The sequence below is a fragment of the Coregonus lavaretus genome (genome assembly GCF_964263955.1).
Source record: "Coregonus lavaretus genome assembly, chromosome: 11".
NCBI classification, from domain to species: Eukaryota; Metazoa; Chordata; class Actinopteri; order Salmoniformes; family Salmonidae; genus Coregonus; species Coregonus lavaretus.
The window spans coordinates 8,704,250-8,720,468 of record NC_139998.1 but is presented as its reverse complement, the minus strand read 5'-3'; the positions used below and the strand labels follow the sequence as shown (position 1 = coordinate 8,720,468).

General features: G+C 44.0%; 1 protein-coding gene across 1 annotated transcript in view; it reads right to left on the bottom strand.

The window, feature by feature from the left end:
• Positions 1 to 1,218: 1,218 nt before the first annotated feature.
• LOC311136917 (cytoskeleton-associated protein 5-like) overlaps positions 1,219 to 16,219 on the bottom strand; it is a 41,273-nt gene continuing 26,272 nt past the window's right edge. Inside the window, exons 31-43 of the mRNA XM_084171232.1 lie at positions 13,136 to 13,329; positions 12,470 to 12,666; positions 9,629 to 9,802; positions 9,170 to 9,290; positions 8,762 to 8,941; positions 7,952 to 8,139; positions 7,655 to 7,730; positions 7,227 to 7,415; positions 6,847 to 6,975; positions 6,595 to 6,678; positions 6,277 to 6,439; positions 2,658 to 2,782; positions 1,219 to 2,384 (exon numbers count right to left, since the gene is read on the bottom strand). Coding sequence (XP_084027358.1) covers positions 2,130 to 2,384; positions 2,658 to 2,782; positions 6,277 to 6,439; positions 6,595 to 6,678; positions 6,847 to 6,975; positions 7,227 to 7,415; positions 7,655 to 7,730; positions 7,952 to 8,139; positions 8,762 to 8,941; positions 9,170 to 9,290; positions 9,629 to 9,802; positions 12,470 to 12,666; positions 13,136 to 13,329 — 2,075 coding nt within the window. The 3' untranslated portion in view covers positions 1,219 to 2,129. The remainder of the gene's footprint in view (positions 2,385 to 2,657; positions 2,783 to 6,276; positions 6,440 to 6,594; positions 6,679 to 6,846; positions 6,976 to 7,226; positions 7,416 to 7,654; positions 7,731 to 7,951; positions 8,140 to 8,761; positions 8,942 to 9,169; positions 9,291 to 9,628; positions 9,803 to 12,469; positions 12,667 to 13,135; positions 13,330 to 16,219) is intronic.

Sequence of the window (16,219 nt, the reverse complement as noted above, 5' to 3'; positions counted from 1 at the left end):
AGATCATGTGACACTTAGATTGCACACATGTGGACTTTATTGAACTAATTATGTGACTTCTGAAGGTAATTGGTTGCACCAGATCTTATTTAGGGGGTTCAAGGCAAAGGGGGTGAATACATATGCACGCACCACTTTTCCGTTATTTATTTTTTAGAATTTTTTGAAACAAGTTATTTTTTTCCATTTCACTTCACCAATTTGGACTATTTTGTGTATGTCCATTACATGAAATCCAAATTAAAATCAATTTAAATTACAGGTTGTAATGCAACAAAATAGGAAAAACACCAAGGGGGATGAATACTTTTGCAAGGCACTGTACCTCTTCAGTCTTCCACATGCTGGATGTTTTCAACATTTTGCATACTGCATTAGAAAAGGGAACAGAGAGAAATTGCCTATAAGCAAACTAAGGACGTATTTTTTATGTTTAAACGTTCCATGTCAGCTGCTTTAATGAACTGATAAGCACATCCAAACAGAAAAACTGTGGCTACTATTAACCAATCAACCTCAAATGTATTTCGTCTCCTGTTCTTTACTGACACTGCCTTTTGTAGAAGCAATGTATACAACTTTTTAAATGTTGCATGTGCCTATAACAGAATCAGAAATCATGTCATGATTGTATTTGTTAATTGTTTGTTGCTATGAAAGATTTTAAATGTACTGTATGGTTGCACTTATTTTTATATCACAGCACCCTTCTCCCCTTGCATGTAGTCATACTATGAGCAGAGGAGGAGGCTGTCTGTTTTATTGTTGAATCTATAGTGAAAATGTTTGACATTCTTTAGGTAAAGAATTACCAAATATGGATGGCTTAATTAAAGATTTGAATACAGAAATATCTGTGGAAAGTTTGATATATTGCCATTACATGTTCAATTTGATCACAATGTTTTCCAGCACGTGTATGCCACATCTTCCATTACCCATTGGCCTTTGAGATGTCGGATTTTAGAATATTGTATGGAATAGAAAAATAGCTTGTCAGATGATGTCTGTCCCCTTTTGGCACTATCTTGAGACACTACCTCCGATTTTAAATTAATGTATATTTGCCTTTATTGTAACTTTTAACTTATGATGAACCTAAGAGCTGAAGTTCTGAAATGCCTTAATATAAATGTCATGAAATGTTGATCACTCAACATGTGTTGCAGTGATGTGTTCAATAGAGCAAGAATAAAATGCAAAACATACCCACATAGGTAGTTTGTTAAAATAAAAAAAACTTACTTTATTGCCATTTTCACAATAGATTATACACTTAAAACCAATAAGAGCAAAAATGTAAGACTACTTCCATTTGAGTTAAATACAAAAACAATGCATCAGAATTAGCAACATTCTGCTACAATATGCAAGATGGGAGCGTTATTAAACCAATGATTTAATAAGCATATTTTAGTAATGCAAACCTTATTTACAAAACAATTACTTCATGCCATGCTCCTTCCTTTACTTCGAGAACAGAATCAATCCTTCAAGTTTGATGAGTTTTAACTTCATAGATGGAAAAGCAAAATAGCAAGTTTAGCTAACAGTGGTATGAACTGACAGGGCCTGGAAACAGGGTTGGGGTCAATTCCAGAAGTAAACTGACATTCCAATTCCTACTCAGATTTTCCTAAATGCTTCTCTATGAGGAAAAATTGGAATTTCACTTTACTTCTTGAAATGACTGAATTAAAATGGAATTGACCCCAACCCTGCACAGAAGAGAAATGTTATGGTTTGACCATGGAATTCTAAATCCTTCAACAACAAAAAAAAGGCTAGATTAAGTTACACATATTACAGCATTCTGCACATGGAAACTGTACACTATAACCCTAACTTGACACTTAAAAAGCACTGAGTGGTTAGCATCCATGAGTATATACAGACAATAGTGCCACGATACTCAACAAAAAAATAGTCCACTTACAGTATATTGTACAATGAGACGGGTGCTTTTTTTCAAATTTATACACAGAGGGGGTTGCCCTGAAAAAGAAGGCCAGGAAAAGAGCAGGGTGTTGGTAAAGCCAAGGCTTGGTGGGTATCGGGGTCGAGGGTGGGGGCTGGCTAACACATTGGATAGACTGGGTATAGAGATGGGGTTGGCGGTCAGGGGTTGTTTATTGGCGGTTGCTCTTTATCCGTTCCAGCCTCTTCTTGAGGTCGTCGAGGTTGGCGGAGGGGGACGAGCAGCGTGTGGGGCTGTGGGAGTGGGACTGCTCCTGCTGGAAGTGGGACTCGCGGGACTCTTTGAGCTGAGACAGTTTGCTTTGGAGCATGTCTGTGGAGGAGGCCACCGAGGGCTTGGACAGCAGGGACGTCATGGGACGCGTCTGTCCACTGTCCCCCTCCTCCTGCGGCAACAGCTGAGCCTGCTATTAAGATGGAGAAGGGAGACGGGAGAGAGAGAGAAGAGAAAATGAGGGAGGGGAAAGGAGAGGAAGGGGGGGGAAAGAACAGGTGATCAGTTTTCGAATTTAAAGTAAGCTAGCCAAGAAACAATGCTACATCACTGTGGGTGTGACACTAGCTATAATATGATGGGGACACTCATCAATACAGCAAGTAGTCAAATTCTACATCAACATCATAATATGAATGTGAAATTGTAAGCCAAGTGGCATCAATGTGATCAATATTAAACTAACCCTGGAGTTGTTCTCCAGTCCCTGTCTCTGTCTCAGTATCTTCAGTCTCTCGTAGTACACTGCAGGTTTCATCTCCTCTCCGTTCAGAGGCACTGAGCCAGAGTCTAGGCCATGTTGGGGAATCACTGTAAGAGAGAAACATTTAACTTCAACAGAACTCTTCACAGCAACTGAAGTGCTTTTCAACCAGTCCAGCACATGCATTTACAGTAATATCAATGAATGCATTTGCAAAGTATTAAGACCCCTTGACTTTTTCAACATTTGTTACGTTACAGCCTTATTCTAAAATTAATAAATTCATTTTCCCCTCATCAATCTACACATAATACCCCATAATGACAAAGCAAAAACAGGTTTTTAGAATTTTTTGCAAATGTATTAAAAATAAAAAACTGAAATATCACATTTACATAAGTATTCAGACCCTTTAATCAGTACTTTGTTGAAGCACCTTTGGCAGCGATTACAGTCTCAAATCTTCTTGGGTATGACGTTACAAGCTTGGCACATCTGTATTTGGGGAGTTTCTCCCATTCTTCTCTGCAGAACCTCAAGCTCTGTCAGGTTGGATGGGGATTGTCGCTGCACAGCTATTTTCAGGTCTCTCCAGAGATGTCCGATCGGGTTCAAGTCCGGGCTCTGGCTGGGCCACTCAAGGACATTCACAGACTTGTCCCGAAGCCACTCCTGCGTTGTCTTGGCTGTGTGCTTAGAGTCGTTGTCCTGTTGGAAGGTAAACCTTCGCCCCAGTCTGAGGTCCTGAGTGCTCTGGAGAAGGTTTTCATCAAGGATCTCTCTGTACTTTGCGCCGTTCATCTTTCCCTCGATCCTGACTAGTCTCCCAGTCCCTGCCGCTGAAAAACATCCCCACAGCATGATGCTGCCATGCTTCACGATAGGGATGGTGCCATGTTTCCTCCAGACGTGACGCTTGGCATACAGGCCAAAGAGTTCAATCTTGGTTATCAGACCAGATAATCTTGTTTCTCATGGTCTGAGAGTCTTTAGGTGCCTTTTGGCAAACTCCAAGCGGGCTGTCATGTGCCTTTTACTGAGGAGTGGCTTCTGTCTGGCCACTCTACCATAAAAGCCTGATTGGTGGAGTGCTGCAGAGATGGTTGTCCTTCTGGAAGGTTCTCCCATCTCTACAGAGGAACTGGAGCTCTGTCAGAGTGACCATCGGGTTCTTGGTCACCTCCCTGACCAAGGACCTTCTCCCCCAATTGCTCTAGGAAGAGTCTTGGTGGTCCAAACTTCTTCCATTTAAGAATGATGGAGGCCACTGTGTTCTTGGGGACCTTCAATGCTGCAGACATTTTTTGGTGCCCTTCCCCAGCTCTGTGCCTCGACAAAATCATGTCTTCGACCTCATGGCTTGGTTTTTGCTCTGACATGCGCTGTCAACTGTGGGACCTTATACAGTGAGGGAAAAAATGATTTGATCCCCTTCTGATTTTGTACGTTTGCCCACTGACAAAGACATGATCAGTCTATAATTTTAATGGTAGGTTAATTTAAACAGTGCGAGACAGAATAACAACAAAATCCAGAAAAACGCATGTCAAAAATGTTATAAATTGATTTGCATTTTAATGAGGGAAATAAGTATTTGACCCCTCTGCAAAACATGACTTAGTACTTGGTGGCAAAACCCTTGTTTGCAATCACAGAGGTCAGACATTTCTTGTAGTTGGCCACCAGGTTTGCACACATCTCATGAGGGATTTTGTCCCACTCCTCTTTGCAGATTTTCTCCAAGTCATTAAGGTTTCGAGGCTGACGTTTGGCAACTCGAACCTTCAGCTCCTTCCACAGATTTTCTATGGGATTAAGGTCTGGAGACTGGCTAGGCCACTCCAGGACAATAATGTGCTTCTTCTTGAGCCACTCCTTTGTTGCCTTGGCCGTGTGTTTTGGGTCATTGTCATGCTGGAATACCCATCCACGACCCATTTTCAATGCCCTGGCTGAGGGAAGGAGGTTCTCACCCAAGATTTGACGGTACATGGCCCCGTCCATCGTCCCTTTGATGCGGTGAAGTTGTCCTGTCCCCTTAGCAGAAAAACACCCCCAAAGCATAATGTTTCCACCTCCATGTTTGACGGTGGGGATGGTGTTCTTGGGGTCATAGGCAGCATTCCTCCTCCTCCAAACACGGCGAGTTGAGTTGATGCCAAAGAGCTCAATTTTGGTCTCATCTGACCACAACACTTTCCCTCAGTTCTCCTCTGAATCATTCAGATGTTCATTGGCAAATTTCAGACAGGCCTGTATATGTGCTTTCTTGAGCAGGGGGACCTTGCGGGCGCAGCAGGATTTCAGTCCTTCACAGCGTAGTGTGTTACCAATTGTTTTCTTGGTGACTATGGTCCCAGCTGCCTTGAGATCATTGACAAGATCCTCCTGTGTGGTTCTGGGCTGATTCCTCACCGTTATCATGATCATTGCAACTCCACGAGGTGAGATCTTGCATGGAGCCCCAGGCCGAGGGAGATTTACAGTTATTTTGTGGTTTTTCCATTTGCGAATAATCGCACCAACTGTTGTCACCTTCTCACCAAGCTGCTTGGCGATGGTCTTGTAGCCCATTCCAGCCTTGTGTAGGTCTACAATCTTGTCCCTGACATCCTTGGAGAGCTCTTTGGTCTTGGCCATGGTGGAGAGTTTGGAATCTGATTGATTGATTGCTTCTGTGGACAGGTGTCTTTTATACAGGTAACAAACTGAGATTAGGAGCACTCCCTTTAAGAGTGTGCTCCTAATCTCAGCTCGTTACCTGTATAAAAGACACCTGGGTGCCAGAAATCTTTCTTATTGAGAGGGGGTCAAATACTTATTTCCCTCATTAAAATGCAAATCAATTTATAACATTTTTGACATGCGTTTTTCTGGATTTGTTTGTTGTTATTCTGTCTCTCACTGTTCAAATAAACCTACCATTAAAATTATAGACTGATCATTTCTTTGTCAGTGGGCAAACTTACAAAATCAGCAGGGGATCAAATACTTTTTTCCCTCACTGTATAGACAGCTGTGTGCCTTTCCAAATCCTGTCCAATCAATTGAATTTACCACAGGTGGACACCAATCAAGTTGTAGAAACATCAAGGATGATCAATGGAAACAGGATGCACCTGAGCCCAATTTTGAGTGTCATAGCAAAGGGTCTGAATACTTATGTATATATCTGTTTTTTATTTTTAATAAATGTGCAAACATTTCTAAAAACCTGTTTTCGCTTTGTCATTATGGCGTATTGTCTGTAGATTGATGAGGATTTTTTTTTATTTAATCCATTTTAGAATAAGGCTGTAATGTAACAAAATGTGGAAAAAGGGAAGGTGTCTGAATACTTTCCCAATGCACTGTACATACAGTAGATTGCAACTAGTAAACCTCAATAGTCATTCAAACAATACTAACACTGCTTATACCAAAGTACCAGAGCTGATATCAGGATTGCATTCCCTATTACTCTGCTACAGATTATGACAAAATCTCTGGGTTAGACACATAGTAGACAGTCATTTCAGATCAAATATTACAAGGCAAATAACACAACTTCACATTTAAACTATTGAGTGGAATTCCTCTTTAAATCTTGCAGGGTTAGTACCTGTGCTACAAGTCTGGATCCTGCCTTTGCCCTCTCTCTCAGACTCGATCATGCGGAGGCCTCTCTCCACGTAGCTCTGGAAGAACTGAGACGTGTTCCTCAGGAAGGGCTCCAGGTCAGTGTCTGAGTAATTCTGTTTATACTCATATAGCTCAGTCAGGCCCTGGGGACACAACAAACAGTTAACTCACTTACAATTCTGGATTGGTACTGTAAATTAACACTATCTTTTACAATTACGACCTTAACAAGAGGGTGCAAATCATAAAATGAAGGTATGAATACATGAACGACCAAGGAAACAAAGAAAATAATCACCTCTTTTGTGTTTTCCTTGGAGCCAATCTTCTTGAAGATCTCAGAGAGGATGTCACTCACTTTAGCTTTAGACATCTTGTCATCCTGGAAGCAGTAAGGATACATTATGCTATTATGGAAGTGTGGACTCATGTTGCACTGCAGACATGTTGTAAAAACCTTGTGTTATCCACAACTATTTTAAAAGCAGTGTATTCACTTGAACGATGTTAAATGAATCAAGTGATTAGAGGTTGGATTAACTGAACGTACCTGTCCTTTCTCTGTGCCCCGGTCAGACTTCATGCCAGAGAAGTTTCCAGAGTGTTTGACCACTCGTCTCAGGTGGGCCTCCAGCTCAGAATCATTCCTGTTCTCTATCATGGACATGTGGTCCAGGATCTAGACACAGCAAAGAAACATGGTCAAAACAACAACAGCCTCACTATGGTCTCCTTAATCAAAACCACAGAAAATAGACAGCATCTCCGGACAAATAAGCACCACTGAATAGTACCCCATAAATAATGGTAAGGTGGTTCAATTCAATAGAACTTTATTCTCCCTCAAGGGGAAATTCATCTGCGTACATAAAATACAACAATCACTCAACTATTGGATGTGAATGAGGTTTGGGTATGTATAGTACGTACTTTGGCTCCAGTGAGTTTACACAGTGTGTGCAGCAGGGTCTTGAGAGTCCTGTGGGGCACGTCAGACTTCAGCTGCTTCAGTTTCTCCTTGGGGAACACCTTCATGAAGTTGTGGACATCCAACAGGATGCGGTCCAGGTTGATGCTGTTGATGGTCTCTGGCAGGAACCGGATCATACGCCACAGGCACTAGAGAGAGAGAGAACCAGAGGGTTAAATATATTACATTTAAATTGTTCATTGAGCCTCAAAATAATTATTTTTAATGATTTGGATTGGAAATAGGTAATCTTTTTTTTTTTTGTGCTAAAAAATGTAAAATGTCCCAAAGAACAGGGAATACACATCTGACTAGCTCATGTGCAAACACCATACATATCATGCACAGATAAAAGTAAACACTCCCATAACAAATGAAATAGTGATACCTTCATGACCAGTTCAGAGAACATAGGAGACCCTGATGAGGTGGTAAGGCTGTCATGTAGCAGCACTAGAAGAGCACTGGGAGGAGAGAAAAAGAGATACTATATACAGTATTCTGGAAATGTCTTCATCTCCATCATCCTTAGCCAGGGTGCATTCTCCTGCTCTGTGCTTAGAGAGGTTCTCTGAAGTACATGAGCCATCATTGCTAACATTTCTCAGGACAAGGCATTTACAGTAATGTTGATTCATGTGCACTGTCCCCGTAAAACTAAATGTAATAAAGTCAAAGTTCTGACCTGAGGATGTTGGTCTGGTCAGACTTCTCCAGTACTCTGACCACCAGCAGGTTGACGGAGCGGATGAGCTGCTGTCCGTCCTCGATGTCCTCCACCCGGGCATCCAGCATCAGCGTGATCAGACCGTGCATCAGGTCCTTTAGAACCCCCATAGACGCCTCTCGCGCCAGGCTCTCCATAGAGAACAACTACAGTACACAGGAGACACACACACCTGGCAGTGTTACAGATGTCCACAACGGTCTACTAAGCATACTCCGGTGTGCTTGGCTAAAAAGAGTTTGGTCAAATCAAAAATACAAAAAAATACAACAACTGTCCCTTTTAATGTTACTCTAGAAAGAGATCTCCACCTTGATACACTGTGAAAATATTCTGGTTTTAGATGTTAAAACAAAACCTCTTGGAACGAGGAGTTTGAGATAGACCTGGAGGCTGCTGTGTTATGAGAAGAGCTACAACAAGACCAAGAAGAAAAAAGAGGACGGAGACAGCACCGACCGCATCATTGGCAAAGGACAGATCCCGGTACGTCATCACCTTCACGACCTCTCCGAGTCACCACCGTCACGCTGTTACCTCACCATAGTGACATAGCCTGATGACGTTATGGTTATGACAGTGTGGTGAGATTGTGGTCTGAATGTCCAAGTATGAAAGAAAATGTATGCACTCACTAACTGTAAGTCGCTCTGGATAAGAGCGTCTGCTAAATGACTAAAATGTAAATGTAAATGTAGAGATTGAGCCAACTCTTTCAAACAGACCACTATCGCCCCCTAGTGGTGTGAATGTGTCGTCACTACTCACTGAGAGCATGTTGCCGATGATGCAGCTGTAGAGCTTGAAGATGTCCTTCTTGTCGAGGCGGTCGTCGGCCATGTGTGTGTTGTAAATGAGGCGCAGCTGCATGAAGGTGGCGATGAGGAACTGGTCGATGTGACCTGACATGGCCACCGCCTTGTCCTCCTGCCTCAACACCTCATCAATCTTGGGGGAAGGGGAGACAGAGGTTAATACGCAGAGAGACACTGTCCACTGCTTGCCCTCTTCTCTAACTAGAGCAGAGTACTGTAGTTAGATAGGTCGGAGTTCGATGTTCCCTAGTCTCCCATTTCCAGACTTCCAAGTCCCCTTCACTCGACTATTGGAAGACGGAAATCGAGGCTTGATGTTCCCTAACCTCTTTTTCAGCCTATACTACAGTGATGTACCAACCTGTGCCAGAGCCTGTATGCTGGTGTTGATGTCTCCACTGGCCACCTGGGAAATGACAAAGTTGATGGTGGAAGCGGTGCTGTTGTGAAGATCATCAAAGTGGGGCGAGACAGAGCGGATCCTGGGGAAACACACACACAACTAATTACATAACCACTCACTGTCGTTAGTCTTGTGATGCCACGACCATCACAAGTCTCTTGGATTTTAGAAATTCAAAACGGTTCTACAGTAGATCAATGCACATCCCTCCCAGCCAGTGTTGGTATAATGCTTGGACAGGTTAGTTGTGTATCCACATGTTAAAAGTGTAGTTCATCACTCAACTATTCATCACTCTGCTATTTCAGAACTAATGTAAAAAAGACTGAAATGGAAGTTCAGGCCAGCCAGGCAGCGTTGGTCTAAGACTTGGGAAAGTTTGGTATAAAGTTTGGGTCAGGTCAGAGAGACACTCACTTGGGCTCTGGCATCATGATGGGCTCCAGCAGTTCGTCCAGTTTGTGTTGGACCAGGTCGGGCAGCTCACTGACCCGTGTGTGGTCGTTCTCAATCATGTCCAGATCCAGCTGAAACTCCTTGGGGATGGACGGGTGCGAGTGTTCCCGTATAGCGTTCTGAGCCCGCGCTTGGCTGGGGGAGGACAGAAGAGGATCATTCAGAACCATGTCATCGAAACCAACACAGACAGACAGGTAGGCACACATTATCTCTGTTCCAATATACCCGCACCAGAATACTACTTAGAATGGCGGAGTAATACATGGCTTCACTCTAAGTGGTTTGCTAGTATGGACACTGGAAGGTTGCCATTAACACTGGACGACGACGAGGAGGGGGAGTAGGGCTGTGGCGGGGGGATAGGGCTGTGGCGGTCATGAAATTTAGTCAGCCGGTGATTGTCAAGCAAATAACTGCCGGTCTCACGGTAATTGACCATTAATTAACAAACACATTTTGCATCTCCTGGCTGCCATGCATAGCCTACAAGCCGCTGATGCAGACCTTTGGAACATCTACATTTAAAAAAAGTCTAATAAATCCATGTAATATAGCCTACATCTTCACAATAAATCCATTATTTATTTTAGACAGGTCAAAGAAACATGATATGAAGAAAATGTAGTCTATTTCAGAAGAACAGAATAGCATACTCTGAGTTGTCCTTATGTTAGGTTGTGATCTGGCTATGCCATATGGCTGTGGGCTACACTAGTTCATTTAGCAGACAAGATTTGCTTATAATTCCGTGGCATTCTTTTATAGTATGAAGAATACAATTGAACAAAGCTGAATAAAATAGAAAGGATATTTTCTCCAAACGATTTGAAAAGTCGACCTATTCTATTCTGTGCGAGAAATAAATATTCCAACCATAGTCTGGGACAGTTGTGGGATGTGATAGATCCCAAATTAATACAACCACTAGCATCAAAAAAACTTTTAACACAATGAGGCTGACGCAATTAGGCTATTTCTTCACATTATAAGCGCAGCAATGCGCACACGGCAGTAGGTTATAAGCGCGAATGTTCCATTAGCGGGAAAACACCATTTATCAAAAGTGACCACAAATGAGATTATGCATGTAATGCTTTTATTATAAAAAGGTGCATTTTTATGGTGAAAATGATCTTCCCCAAACTTGAAACTCACGCGCTGCATACAATATGTATGCCAGTTAGGCTCTACACCCGTTGTAAAGTGGATTTTGAAACAAACCTTATCAAAACATATAGGCCCATGGGCTAGGCTACATGTGGTGTGTGGCTAGGCTACATGTGGTGTGTGGCTAGGCTACATGTGGTGTGCGGCTAGGCTACATGTGGTGTGTGGCTAGGCTACATGTGGTGTGCGGCTAGGCTACATGTGGTGTGCGGCTAGGCTACATGTGGTGTGCGACTATGATTTGCCTTAAGCTGGGCATCATTCACAAGTGACAATATATAATTCACATGATAAGCTAATCTTGTCACCCATCAGACTATTCTTGATTTAATCTTGTCTTTACGTATACTAAATAATATGTGTGAAATTCGTTTTGATTTAGAACGGACCATCATCATGCACCTGTCTTGAAACAGGGAAAGCGGGAAAAATTACATCTATACACTTAAATAGCTAAAGGAGGACGCTTTTCCCAGTGGTTCATTTTCATGCCAGCCAGGTAGGCTATACTCCTGTTGTAAAGATAAGCAATGTGTTTAATATTAGGAAAGTTGAGAAATAAATATAGTAGGTCTAGCCTATAGAAAGCTGATGGGATCCTCTTTTTAATAGAGGCCATCACTCTGTTTTCTCACGCAATTGCATAGCCTATAGAAATGTTGCGCAACATGAGCTCATGGCCTCTCATTAAGTGTTTGATTAGAGGGACAATAGAGTGCTGAGTACCAGGCAGTTAGCACATTTGGTAGGCTACAAATGACCATCAACAGCTAAAGAGCTTGGAGAAGCCTAATTACCGTGACTAAACAGTCACGTGGAAATGTACTGCCTTCTTGACTCGTGACTGCCGGTGTGGCGGTAATACGGTCACCGCAACAGCCCTAGGGGGGAGGAGACATAAACTGAACTACTTAGTTTAGACTGGTGAGTGTTACGTTCAGATGAATCTACATTACATCCCCATCCTGAGTGCTTCTGGAGGAGAACAGAGTGCACACTGTCTGGGAGAGGCACGGCGGTACTCACATCCTATAAGTGCGATACATTATTCTGTCCATGGAGAGCAGAGCAGCGATAAGAGAAGAGCAATTATAAAGGATAAGAGAGGCTCAGCATTAACAGACCGCACACCATGCAATGAAACCAACAGAGGTTAGAAAATTGAGAAGGAAAGAATACACAAATACTATTTTCACACCATCGTGCCAACCCAAACCGTGCAAACAAATTTCCCTCTGGGGAAAAAGTATGATTTTTTAATCTATACTGTGCTGGCTCAGATATTTTTTCTTTCACATTGTTGTTCAAGCATTGTTCCGGTATATATGATGGATGCGTAACCAGGTCAGTGCAGTAGAGCTCAGCACGGTTCGGCTCATCACATCAGTGTGAAAAGAGTAAAAGACTGACATTGAGGAGGAACAAAGGGTTTATCCTTACGAGGGTTTGTAGGTAAGGTCTTAAGGCATGGACAGAATTTCTTTGCCATGAATGTGAGTAAAGTACAGCGGCACTTGTAACTACTAGATCACCAGACTAAAGTAAAAACACCATAGATCTGTTAGAATAGAGAGCCATGCTTTGGTAGGTAGTTGAGGAGGCACTAGGTCAGGGATTTGACCAATTCCATACTTGAGCTTGTTGGGCACTTCCTCCTGAGGTGGCTGAGCAGGCTTCCTCATGAAGGTAGCATTGGGGTTGGAGGGGTGTTCTCTCTGGGGCCTCTCTCTCTCTGCAGTCTGTCTGGTGGGTGGTGGGGCTGCTGCTGGGGTCTTCTTAGCCGAGCGCTTGACCCTCTCCTCTAACATACTCATCTCCTTCTCAGACAGCTGCAAAAGACAGACAAAGGATGTTTGAGATAAACACCAGAGATGACATCTCCAGAGGCGTATAGTCCATAGCAGGATACTACGTTAGCCAACTTGAATAAACATTCACATTTCCTGGTTCATTAATAAAGTGAAAGTTGACTATGGGTTGTTGGTTGAAACAGTCCATGGCCATTTCAAGCATATCTTTTAAAATTGACATTTTAGTCATTTAGCAGACGCTCTTATCCAGAGCGACTTACAGTTAAGTGAGTGCATACAGTTTTCATACTGGCCCCCCCGTGGGAATCGAACCCACAACCCTGGCGTTGCAAGCACCATGCTCTACCAACTGAGCTACACAGGACTTAAATGTATTCATTTCTGAACATTTATGCTAGTTTGCTGGCTAACTCATTGATCCTGCTTTGTGACATACCCTCTATTGCAGTTTATATTACAGTACATTGTAGTAGTAGGAGTATCTTACATTGCCAATGAGTTTGTAGACTTGGTCCCCACAGACATTGTACACAGCCACCACTGTGTTGAGGGCAGCGTTGCGTACTGAATTGTCCCTGTCTCCGATGTGAACAGCGATCTCTTTCAGGGATTTGGCTGGTGTTGGCTGACAGACGTTCATCCCATAGTTCTCTATCAGACAGCCTAGCTCCTCAAGACATTCTAGGGGAATACAGGGAGAGAATGGTTGGTTCGTGCCACAACGAGGAGATACAAATAAGGATATTGAAGCACAGGAAGTTTAAACTCAACAGAAGGCCTGAAGGTTCTTACTCTCCCCCTGTTACTGTTGCTTGGCGATATGAATATTCACATGGACTCAAAATCAAAACTTGTCTCGGATTTAATTGCTGTTCTGTTTCAATATTACCCAACATGTCAATTTTCCCACTCACATCAAGGGACACATACACATCTCGTCTGCTCTTTTGGCCTCAACCTAACTAATATTTCCCCTTCCCTGTTCCTACAGTCTCACCACAAGATCCTTAAAATGTCCCTCTTCCCTCATACTCACCCCACAACACTGACAAACGCCTCATCTCCTTCCGCAACATCAAAGCTGTTGACCCCCTCCAACGCTCTGATGCCATGTGCTCTGACCTGCCCCTTGACCACGCCCCCCAACTCACCTTATGAGCTAGCTGCCCAATTCAACACTGCTCAGTTTCTCTCAGCTATCTGGCCCCCCTCAAAACTAAACCTGTTCCCTTCTCCTCCCCTTATTTATCCCTGAGCTCCGCGCCCTGAAGCAAGCTGGCTGCCGCCTGGAGCGCCTGAGCAGGAAGCCTGGGCTCACTGTCCACGCTGAGGCCTACAACCTCCGCCTCCAGAGATGCCCTCAGTGCTGCCAGGTCCGCCTACTTCTCCAACATCATCAACAGCTCCAATAAGAACTCCCGGACTCTGTTCCCACTGTCAGCAAATGACTTCAACACCGTAACGACACCTTCTCTACTCCCTCCACTGAACTCCGCAACTCCTTCCTTCAGTTTTTCAAAGACAAGTTCACCAAAATAAACTCATCACTGACTGATCAATCTCCCTCAGCCGCCCCTCCCCGTCAACCGCCACCGCTGAGACCCGGCTCTCTGAATTCACCCCCCATTGACTCTCCATACATCTCAAAAGTAATGTCATCCAAGACTACAACTTGCTCCCTGGATCCTCTCCCCACTGTTCTCATCAAAGCCTGCCTGCATACTCTCTGTCCATATATCACACACAACGTCAACGGAACAGTCCCCACCATCTTAAAAAAGCCAAGACTGGACACCACCCTTCTCAATAACTTCCACCCCATTTCCTTGTCAAGGAACAGACTGTTGCCTCCCAATTACAAACCCACCTGCAAATCAACAACATATTCAATCCCCTCCAGTCTGGTTTCCGCCCCTCCACACTACTGAATCTGCACTCCTAAAGTTATCAATGACCTCCTCACCTCCGCTGATGCTGGTTCCCTCTACATCCTGATTCTCCTCGACGTGAGTGCCGCTTTTGACACAGTGAGCCATCAGATCCTCCTCACCAGGCATGAGGGTCTGGGTGTTGAGGGCACCACACTCTCCTGGCTACACTTATACCTCACAAACCGGACCCACTACACTACATCTGCCTCAATGGCCACACCTCAAACTCAGCTGCAGTTACACATGGTGTCCCCCAGGACTCTGTACTGGGTCCCTTACTCATCATCTACATCCTTCCCCCTTGGTTAGATCCTCAGTCACTTCAACCTCGACTTCCACTGCTATGCCGATGACACCCAGATCTACCTCAGCACCAAATCCCTCCTCAACCCACATTGAATCCCGCCTCTGCAATAAAAACATGGATGCAACAAAACTTCCTCAAGCTCAAGTGATAAAATGGAACTCCTCATAGGTACCAAATCCACCCTCACCAAAGCTCGCAACTTTACTCTCACCATTGACGACAACTGTCTCTTCCTCCCTCAATGCAAGCAACCTTGGGGTCATCCTGGATTCCACCCACTCCTTTGACCACCACAAAAGACAGACTGTCAAATCCTCTTCCACCTCGCAACATTGCCAAAGTCAGGTCCTCCCGTCCTCCCGCTGAAACCCACATACATGCATTAATCTCCTCCCATCTTGACTACTGCAACTCACTACTCTCAGGCATCAACTCAAGCTCCCTCCAGAAGCTCCAAATGGTTCAAAACTGCAGCCCGACTCCTCACCCACACTAAGTCCTAGCAGCACATCACCCTTGTCCTCCTTGAACTCCACTGGTTCCCAACACATTGATCACAAGATCCTGCTTCTGACCTACAAAGCCCTTCACCACCCTTACCTCTCAGACCTTCTCCCCTACCAACCCATACGCGCACTCGTTCCACCACAGCAGGCCACCTTGTCATCCCCAGGTCCAAGCTCCAGGGCCTTCTCCAGGGTTGCTCTTAGGCTCTGGAACGCCCTCCCTCCAGCCGTCTGTGACTCTGAGTCCATCACCCACTTTCAGTCCCTCCTAAAGCCCCACCTCTTTGACAAGGCCTACCCTTAAAGGAGAAGTTTACCCAAAATCCAGAAACTCCCAAGTGATTCCATACATTGAAACTAGTTCAGTGGAGGTCGCCCTCTCCCCCTCCATGGATTGCAGAACTGAGACAGCTGCAAAAATGGGTCATGTGCCTCGTGACGTTGCTGGATGCAGGCCTCACTCTGCTCCGTTGTCAGTGAATACATGATTCACAAATGCGCCATCTGTGGTCAAATTCATTGTGTTATTGAAAGCGTACGGCCGAATTAGCTAATTTTGAGTCAGGAAAAGTGTACTTTTCCACCTAAAACATTTGTGATTATTTTATGTAGCAGACTGTCACAGCAGCAGAAATGGGTGACAACTGCGCATGAGCGCCCTCGTGGGGGAAACCCTGCTCATACGCCCTTATATGGAGCTTGATGTCAATGCATATGAACGAGATATGCAATCTGAAATTATGGGGACAGAAAACCAAAGGATACCAAAAGATACAACTGTTGCTACTGTATTTCCATGGACAGGATCTGGCGCAGTGCGTTTCAGA